Raw genomic sequence first — 8,933 nt, 5'->3', positions numbered from 1 at the left:
CCCTCACTGGAGTATTCCACAACCATCTTATGGCAATCTTGTGCCATCGCTCTGGGATGACCCTGCTTGAGCAAGGAGGTTGGACCACCCCTGTGGTCTCTTCCAACCTGACCCGTTCTGTGATAGGCTGGAGACCCAGATGAGGCTGGCAGTGCTCAGGAACAGCCGTCTCCCTCTCAGATTTGCACTCGCACGGTTCATTTCAGCAGATGTTTTAAGGTCCTATTTCTCAGCGAGGCGAGAAAGGAAATAAAATGGCGGCCGGGCTGAAACTCCCTTCAACGGCCCCCAGGGGGCGCGGCGGGACCCGGCCCCTCCCGCTGCCCAACATGGCGGCGCCCGGCGCGGCTTCACCCGCCGGGGAGAACGGGCGGCGCCCGCCAGGAACGGCCAGCTTCCGGCGCCCGCCCCCTTCCTGGAGGGCCGGGCCTCCGCGCCATGCCCACGCCGGGAGCCGGCGGCGTGAAGGGAGGCGGCGCCCGCCGGTGCCGCTGGGCCGGGGCTGCGCGGACGAGCCGCTCCTTCAGCTTCCCGCGGGGATCGCTTTCTGGCTGAAATCGCCGGCGCAGGTGGCGTGAGGGTGGACGGCCCTTGCGGGTGGGCGCCGGAGCGGAGTGAGGCCCGCCCGGCCTGAGGGGGATGCGCGGCTAGCCCGCGCTCTCAGCCAGCCCAGCCCAGCCCCGGTGGTCGTCGCGGAGCTGGCGTCAGGAGGCCACAAGATGTTCAGCTGGCTGGGCACCGACGACCGTCGGCGGAAGGACCCGGAGGTGTTCCAAACGGTCAGCGACGGCTTGAAGAAGCTTTACAAGACCAAGCTGCTGCCGCTGGAAGAACACTACAAGTTCCACGAGTTCCACTCGCCCGCCCTGGAGGATGCCGACTTCGATAACAAGCCCATGGTGCTGCTCGTGGGGCAGTACTCCACCGGGAAGACCACCTTCATCAGGTAAAACCCGCTGCCCCCCTCCCAGCCATGCCTGCACCCTCGCCCGGGCACTGGGGTGGGGCAGAACGTGTCTCTGCTACCCGTGCTACGGCTCGATCCCCCTTCTGTTACCCCCTTCGCGTCCCCTCAACAGCTTTTCATTTTCATTTTCACTCCACTCAAAAGCAGAGCATCCCTTCGCAAGCACAGGGTGGTGTAAGATGTCCCATGAAACACCGACGTGGCAAAAAGTAGCCCAGGGCAGGGCTGAGGAGTGCAGGCAGGGCAGGAGTGCGGAGATGTGTGTGAGTCACCGGCGCCCTCCTGGCCGTTCAAAGTGCAAAGGCTTTGGGAAGCCTCGCGCGGGGCATTCCGTGCCTGCACTGCCCGGGTTGACCCTTGTGATAGCGATTCTTTTCCATTTGCTGCAGCTTGCGAGTGGTGAGGCAGCTTTAAAGGGGATGCTTCGGTTTGCAGGCGTTGCTGTTACGCGCTTGCGTGTGTCTGTCTTTTTCTGCACTGTCCCAGAGACAGCACTCAGAACCCACTGAGAGAAGTGTGTGTGCCTGTGCGCAGAGAGACCTGCCCCTCTTCGGGGCTCCAGAAGGAGAGCCCTCTTTTAACTGCGTCCTGCTCGGCCGAGATGCTGGGAGCAGCGAGTTCCTTTCGAACTGTAAAGAAAGAGCAGCTGCCCGCGGCTCTCTCATTTCGATGATGTGAAACTGTCGCAGAGAGGGTTAAACTTTTCAGGCTGGACTTGGTTGCAGGGATCTCTGTTCAGCCATGCTGCTAGTTCAACTTGCAGCAGCCTTTCCCTTGGGATCATGGCTGAAGCTGCGCTGTCCGTGTTTCCTATGTGATTCATAAGCTAAGCTTAAATTCCAGCCTTTTTCTGGTGTGGCTGTGTTGAAATCTGTGGAATTACCCCAGTGTTAATCTGGACGCTAGCCACAGGCAGCCAGCCCTTTGTTCTACCAGTATTTCTTGGTGAAGGAGGGAACTGCAGAGAGTAGAGAGAGGTGAATCAAATTGGCTGTACCTCTAGAGGAATGACCTTGAGAAATGCAGGGGCTTTTTTTTCAATGTGCTGTAATATTCCTGCTGCTAAATTTCCTGGTCAGGAGCCAAGAACAGAATGCATTTCTGCTACCTTGGCATGTACCTGGCAAACAAAGTTTAAGAGTTAAAAGGCTTTTCTCATATGGGCAGGTCAGGTGGATGGTGAAGTGGTGCAAAAAGAAGCATTTTGCACATGTTTGCAAAGGGAGTTACTCTTCTGAAAAATAGAGAGGATAGCACAAATGCCTGGTTCCACCCCAGATCTTTGTTCTGTGACTTGATACCAAACCTGTTTGGAAAGCTTGTTCTGTCCTCTGTGTTATAGACACTCAGAGCCTGAACAGGAGGAATTGCTGAATTCCTGATAAGGCTGTCTAACTAATTCTTTTCTCTGGGTTGTCAGCATCACTGTTTCCCTGCAGTCTCACCGAGATGCTGTTAGCAGAGGCTTCCTGCCTTTGCCCCTCTCTGCTCAGTGAAGTCCTTCTTCTGTAAGCCTCAGCTCCTTTTGCAGGAAGTTTGGGTGCCTAGAGCACGTTCCAGGTGAAAGAAGATTGAGTCTTTGCTCATGTGGGATGCCAGCAACAACCTTTCTTCTGCCAGCAAGTGGTTCTGAGCCTCTGACAACTGCTTTTCACTCATGCTTGTGTCCTCTTCTCCCAGTTTTCTCTGGGCACAGGGCTGGCATGAGCCTACAGAGATGATGGTCAAGCAAAAGTGACCAGGAGCTTTGGCAGCTTCTGCTTCATTGGGGTGCCAAATGGGCCTTCCAGAAAGGCAGAGCCCTCTGTTTAAAATAGTGCCTAAGAAGGTGAAAGTTGAGAACTGGTAGAACCCCAGGCTCTCTAACAGTAAGAGAAGTGTGAGAGTCTGTTACTTCAGTGTGTTCCCAGACAAAGGCCAGAAAACCTCGTGTTGCTCGTGACAGGCTTCCAGCGTGAGCTTGCAAGGCACTGCTCATTAAAGAGCTGGGATAAGCACCAGATTAGCATCCAGAGTTATTGTGGGAAGGCAAGTGGGAGCTAAAGCTGAGAGCAGGGAGGAGTTAAAGGGGGCTGGGGGGAGGAAGCGGGAGGGTTGACAACCATTATGTCTTAGCAGTAGAGTGGAGCAAGAAACAGCCTCTGGACATTCCGTCCACAATCTTGGATGGGGGATAATTAGGGTTATCCTTATGTATCTATTCCACTCTTAAATTGCACCCTGCTTGTACTGCCATGCAATTTAGGGAGATGACTTAATGCTAGTAAACAATCATGTGGGATGAACTCAGTCCCACTTTACCTGGATCCTAGGACACCTAACCAAAAAAAAAAAAAAAAAGACCCTTAGTCACCTACCTAAGGAATGTCTGTCTTCCAAACCTCTTTCCTTGTTTTGAAAAATCTGAGGTGAAACAAGGAAGAAATGCAAGGCTCTGAAGCACCTGAGCTGCAGCATCTTGCAGTGAGGCTGCTCTCTTGTCAGGACCTGATGGCAGAAAAAAGGCAGTCAAGGTCAGCAGTGAGAAACATTCCTAGAGGCTGAGCCAGGGAAGAGGGAGGTGAGTTGTGTGGGTCAAAGCCAGTGAAGCGAGACCAGAGCATGGCTTGTTTCCAGTGGAACCAGGCTGTTCCCTCTTCTCCTTGCAGGGACACAGAACTGAGCCTTTTTGTGCTACGTGAAAGGTGTTGCATTGCTTTGCAATGCAGCTTTTCCATTCCTGTTTCCTGCTGTATCACCTCTTTGTGTTCACTCCCATTTCACTCCTCAGCATACATGTGGCTGATGCTTTTCCATAGGGTTGGGCGCTGAAAGTCGGTGCTGGTTGGGGCAAGGCAACACCTCTACCTGGGAATATGTGACAGCCACTACAGGATCTCACTGGAGCCTGCCTTTATAACGTTATTGCTTTTTATGTTTCCTGTAAGAGAGTGGGAGTAGAGGACAGAACATTACTCTCCTAATTAACTTAGATTCCTTGGTCATTTCTAAAAATAATCCTGGCTCGAGTCCAGCCATCCTGCTAATAAAATAAACAAGCCTGCTAGAGCCCTACTAACTGTCAACATAGCTTGCTTTTCTGGTGTAGCCACCCCTTCCTCCTACAGCTAATCATTTACATGTCCTGGCCTCTCCACGCCGTTTGTCACAGGCTACACACGGAGCTCTGGTGTGACCTCCTCCTGCAGCCCTGAACCTTTCATCTGTGCCTGCATGGGGCAGTTGTCACCATTTCCTCCTGCTCTGCCCTTCTTCCCGTTCTGCTCAGCATCACCTCTGCTGCCACGCTCAGCAGCATCCTGCAGGGCTCCTGCATGACTCATCACGGGCAGGCAGCCCCTTCCCCCACATCCTGCGGCACTCCTGCCCGGGGAGCCCGGCCTCTCCTTCCTTACCCATCCCCAAATCCACCTGGGAAACGCAACCCCCAACTGGGCTGGCACTAGCGCAGCTTTCCTGCCCTGGCCCTTCCCAGGAACAGGCCTGAAATAGGCAAACAGCATGATGCTTCCAGCCACGTACTGACTCCAGACACTTCTCTAAAAAGCAGATTGGTCATGAAAAACCTATTCCCTTACTCCACAGACTTCCCTAACCTGGCTGGGAGTCACTCCCCCAGGCCTTTGAAGGTGTTCAGCAGCTCAGCTTAAGGCGTGCAGCACTGGCAGAGGAAATTGCTTGCTGGTGGTTGGTGTTTTCCACAGCTGTTGTTTGCTCTTCTCTCCCCGAAATCTCCACAAATGTGACAACTGCATGTGTTCTCTATCTTGTCTCTGGTAGCCTGGGCAGGCTGTGTCACTGCTGAGCAGAAGTGCCTTCCCCCCATCAGGCAGTGTCAATACAGCCCCTTGTATTTGTCCTTTGCACAATGAGATTCTTATGCTGCTGACACCCTGCTGCACAATGTACCCAAATCTCCCAGAGAGGCCTCACTTAAAATAGATGCTGTAATAGGGGGCAGTACAAATCTTCATCTCTCTGGTTTCCTACCACTTGTTGCACATAAGTCAGTAACATTGGTGTGTGGCTACTTCTTTTGTGCTTTTGTTGGGATTTTTTGTTTTGTGGTTTTTTTTTTTTTTTTTTTAAGTCTTACACAAGAAATAAACACAGAAATGCTTTGAAATGTTAGCTGAGTGGAGCTGTAATAAAATTCTTTCAAACAGTCTGTCTGGAGGAGTTGCTGTTCCACACAGGACTTTTGGTTAGTTTTTCTGGAAAGCTTTGTCTATAAATAACAAACAATTCCCCCCCTCAACTAATTTTCACTTCTGCTCAAAAGCTGTCATATTACACGTGCGTTTCAAGCCTGTAAAAAAGAAGAAAGGTGGTTGTTACAGCAAGGCTGCAACCTGACATCAGGAGTAAGGGGCCTTTCTCAAAAGCCCTTCACTTGTTATATTTGGCAGCTGTTAATGCTGCTTATTTCTTTTCTCTCTAGTATTTGCATGGGGAGAATGCAAAGATTTATTTCTATGGATTCAGTGAATTTCCTTCTGTATAAAGCCACTGGCTTGACAGCAGTGTCCATCAGGGACTACTGAATTGCCATCTAGGAGGCACAAGCTGAGTTGCCAAAGTCTGACTAAGTGGCTTCTAACCTAGCAAATAGTGTAAAGAGTTTCCCAGGGAATTGAACCAAGAACATTCAGATGATAGCCTACAGAGCCCCAGGTGGGTGAGAAGTAACCCCTCCTTGTTCCCAGGTGCTTCAAGCCTAGAGAGGAGTTGCTGTGGCTGCCAGGAAGGGATATTGTGATCACCAGTCACAGAGGGGACACACACCAGGGCTACCTGCAGTCTGCTTTTCTTAAGTAGTGATCCACTTTTATAGGAAAGTTTGAGAAAACCCTTCATTAGGTTTAGATAAATGGGATATATCCAGCCTAGTTTAGGAGGTCAGAGGGATGCTCTCTTCCTGGATTATTTCAGGTCTTTTAAGAGCTGCTCAACAGCTGCTGTTGCATCTCAAGAGTTCTGCAGTTAAGAAGAGTCACTTCTGGTGGCCTTCTGGTGAGCATGGGACTTGGAAATCAGTTTGGACAAAAGATACAAGAAAATACATGATAGTACACCAGTAAAGAAGGTGTGGTCATCTCCTAAGGGAATTATGGATATCATTAGTGGAGGTATTCTTGTTGCAGTTTGAGTGTGTACCAAGCCAGATAAGTATCAGTGATTTGTCCTGAGTGTACATTTAGTTGTTTTACCTCTAGATCCAGTTGATTTGGCCTTGCCTGTTGGGAACTGAAGACACATTTGCTGACATGGTATCAATTAATAGCCTGCAGATTTTTTTGTTGTTGTTGTTGCTCCTTAAACACTGGATAGTGATTACCTATGTTAAAATGACAGTGAAAGCAGGAACCACTAAAAAGTTATTACAAGCCTTCATGCCAATGGTCCTATGGTCCCTCATACAGGGACTTCCCTCTCTAAGACTCACCTGAGAGAACCAATTCTGGTGCTTAGACTCACTTGAGATATCAGTCTCAATCATGAAAAAAATCTCCAGTCCTTCTCTAATTTCCTTTTCCACATCCCCATAATCTAGTTTTAACATCACAGCAATTCTGAAATAATCTTTCTACCTTCTGAGGATTAGGTCAAAGCAACAGAAGAGGGAGGGCCAGCTACCCTCTGGCAACAAGCAACACATTATTATACTAACTTCCATAGTCTGGTAGTCATTTTATTCATGTAACTAGCCAGAGCTTATTCCTTGTCACTTCTGACACCATCCCATACTGAGGGCTAGACCAGTTCTAGCTTCCTTCTGCAAGCCACATGCACATAATGGTCTTAGTTTTCAGCACAGCATCAGCAGGTGGTTTTCTGCACCCTGAAATTTGCCAAACTACCTTCAGGAATTGATAAGGGATGCTGTACTTGGTGTGCTATCTAGTTTGATATACAGCTTGGAATACACTCCCCCACCCACATGTGTGGTGCTCAATATGCTTGAGCAGTTTGTAGTGCAGGCCTGTGGCTGCATTTCAGAAGCACACAAGGACAGAGACTGAGACTTCAGTCAAGTGCAGGGGAAGTTGGCATTTAAGCAACTGATTTGGACTGGTGGCTAAGCACATTAGTTGTTAGAGTCTGCTGAAACAAGCAGCAGCCAAGCAATTGATATTGGCACCAAGAGCCAGTAGGGTTTCAGGGGTGTAGTGGTTTAACAGTAGTGTGTAGTAGGATTAACTCTGTGATTGCAGTGAACTGCTGTTTTTACTTTGCTGTGCTAAGTCTGCTCCAAATGTCTTGAGGATTGAAGTACACAAAATGATGCAACATTATGAGAATCTCTTCCTAGCAGCTATAATCATCTTAATTTCTTAATCCACCTTAAATGAGCTTTCAGTGTTGAGATCCTAAGTAGAAAAGCTACCAAGACATTTATCAAATGATTGAGTGACAGTGCTAAAAATAGTCTCGGAAGGATCCATGCTCTTGAGCTTCATAATTGCACTGCAATCTTCAGTACAACTCATTTAGGACTTAGCAGCTCATGGCTCCTGCCCACACCCTGTTTTTTCACTTACAGGTACCTGCTGGAGCAGGATTTCCCAGGGATGAGGATTGGACCAGAGCCTACAACTGACTCCTTTATAGCAGTTATGCAAGGAGATGTGGAAGGAATCGTTCCTGGAAACGCGTTGGTGGTGGATCCCAAAAAACCCTTCAGGAAACTCAACGCCTTTGGCAATGCCTTTTTGAACAGGTCAGTACTCAAGAACTCTCTTGTTCTGCAGAGTGAAGTTAGAACCTAATGAGCAGCATAGTAAGTAATGTAAAGGGATGAGGACTTCTTTTCCTCCCATCTACATGGCTAATGCAAAGCCAGTCCAGTCCTACCAGGTGCACATAAGTCAGTTGCTGAAGGGCTGATAAATTCAAGTGTGACAGACCTTCATTTTACTTGAACAGACAAACCAAAATGACATCACAGCCTAAGCTTATCCTATAGGAGACTAGAGGTAAATATCTTTGTTACATTTGTTGTCCCCTGCTTCAGTATTTCTAGCTTCTTCCATTTGTAATCCAAACAAGGCTCTTTCCATTCCCGTGCCTTGTACATACAACCTCAGGTGTAAATTGATGACCACGCTAATGTGTTTCCTGTAAAAAAGAGTAGCAGGGTGTTTGGACAGTGCCTCTGTGACATGAGGAATTTAACCTTTCCATCCCCTAGACCCAGCCCAACCATATGGAGGGTTTTGGATCTAGGCCTCACAGGAAGCCAGCAGCACACACCCATATCCTAGATGAGCACAAACTGTGCTGCAGAAGGCAACAAACTGACTACACCCATCATCGACGCCTTCCCCTAACACTGTGGGAGATACTGGAAACATGGCAGCTGCTCAGCCAAACAGCCAGGAAAGCTGGGCTGGCTTCTGGCTCCTGTTCAGTCTCCCAAGCTTAGAGAATGACTGTCCAGAGGGTGCAGCATCTCCTACCAGCACTGACTACAGGAGTGCTGGTGTAGGCTGCAGTGAGGCAGGGAAAGCCTGCAGAGAAGCCTGGGGAGAAACTTGCTGTCAGGAGAGGGACCTAGCTGGAGTCAACTGCTGTGTGGAAAACCTCTCAGTGCCTCAGGATGACAGGAAGCAGCATCTGATCACTGCACAGGAGCATCATTCAAATACGTCAACATGGTCCTGCACCAGAGAGACTTGGAGAAGTTTTTGTTGTTTCGTAGGGCCCAGAACATCTGCATCTGACCAACAGTTAGGTCAGGTGACTTCCCACTCCCTACATCAGGGCAGAACAGTCATTTTCCCTAAGAGAATAGCAGGCCTCTTGCCTGGAGTGCAGAGATTGTGGATAAAGAGGACGTAATTCAGAACAGCTCAGCTGATAGCCAAGAACAGCCACAGCTGGCAGACAGTTCACTGCAGAGAAGGAACATTAGGCCAGGCATGGGGGGGCAAAAAAGCAAACACTTCTGAACTAGCCTGGATGT

At 49.4% G+C, this 8,933-nt stretch overlaps 1 protein-coding gene across 1 annotated transcript in view; it reads left to right on the top strand.

The window, feature by feature from the left end:
* The first annotated feature begins 432 nt into the window (after nucleotides 1–432).
* EHD3 (EH domain containing 3) overlaps nucleotides 433–8,933 on the top strand; it is a 30,008-nt gene continuing 21,507 nt past the window's right edge. The window contains exons 1-2 of the mRNA XM_059840722.1: nucleotides 433–946; nucleotides 7,512–7,688. Coding sequence (XP_059696705.1) covers nucleotides 720–946; nucleotides 7,512–7,688 — 404 coding nt within the window. The 5' untranslated portion in view covers nucleotides 433–719. The remainder of the gene's footprint in view (nucleotides 947–7,511; nucleotides 7,689–8,933) is intronic.

Source organism: Haemorhous mexicanus, chromosome 3, assembly GCF_027477595.1.
Source record: "Haemorhous mexicanus isolate bHaeMex1 chromosome 3, bHaeMex1.pri, whole genome shotgun sequence".
Lineage (NCBI taxonomy): Eukaryota > Metazoa > Chordata > Aves > Passeriformes > Fringillidae > Haemorhous > Haemorhous mexicanus.
This window is presented reverse-complemented; position numbering and strand designations above follow the sequence as displayed.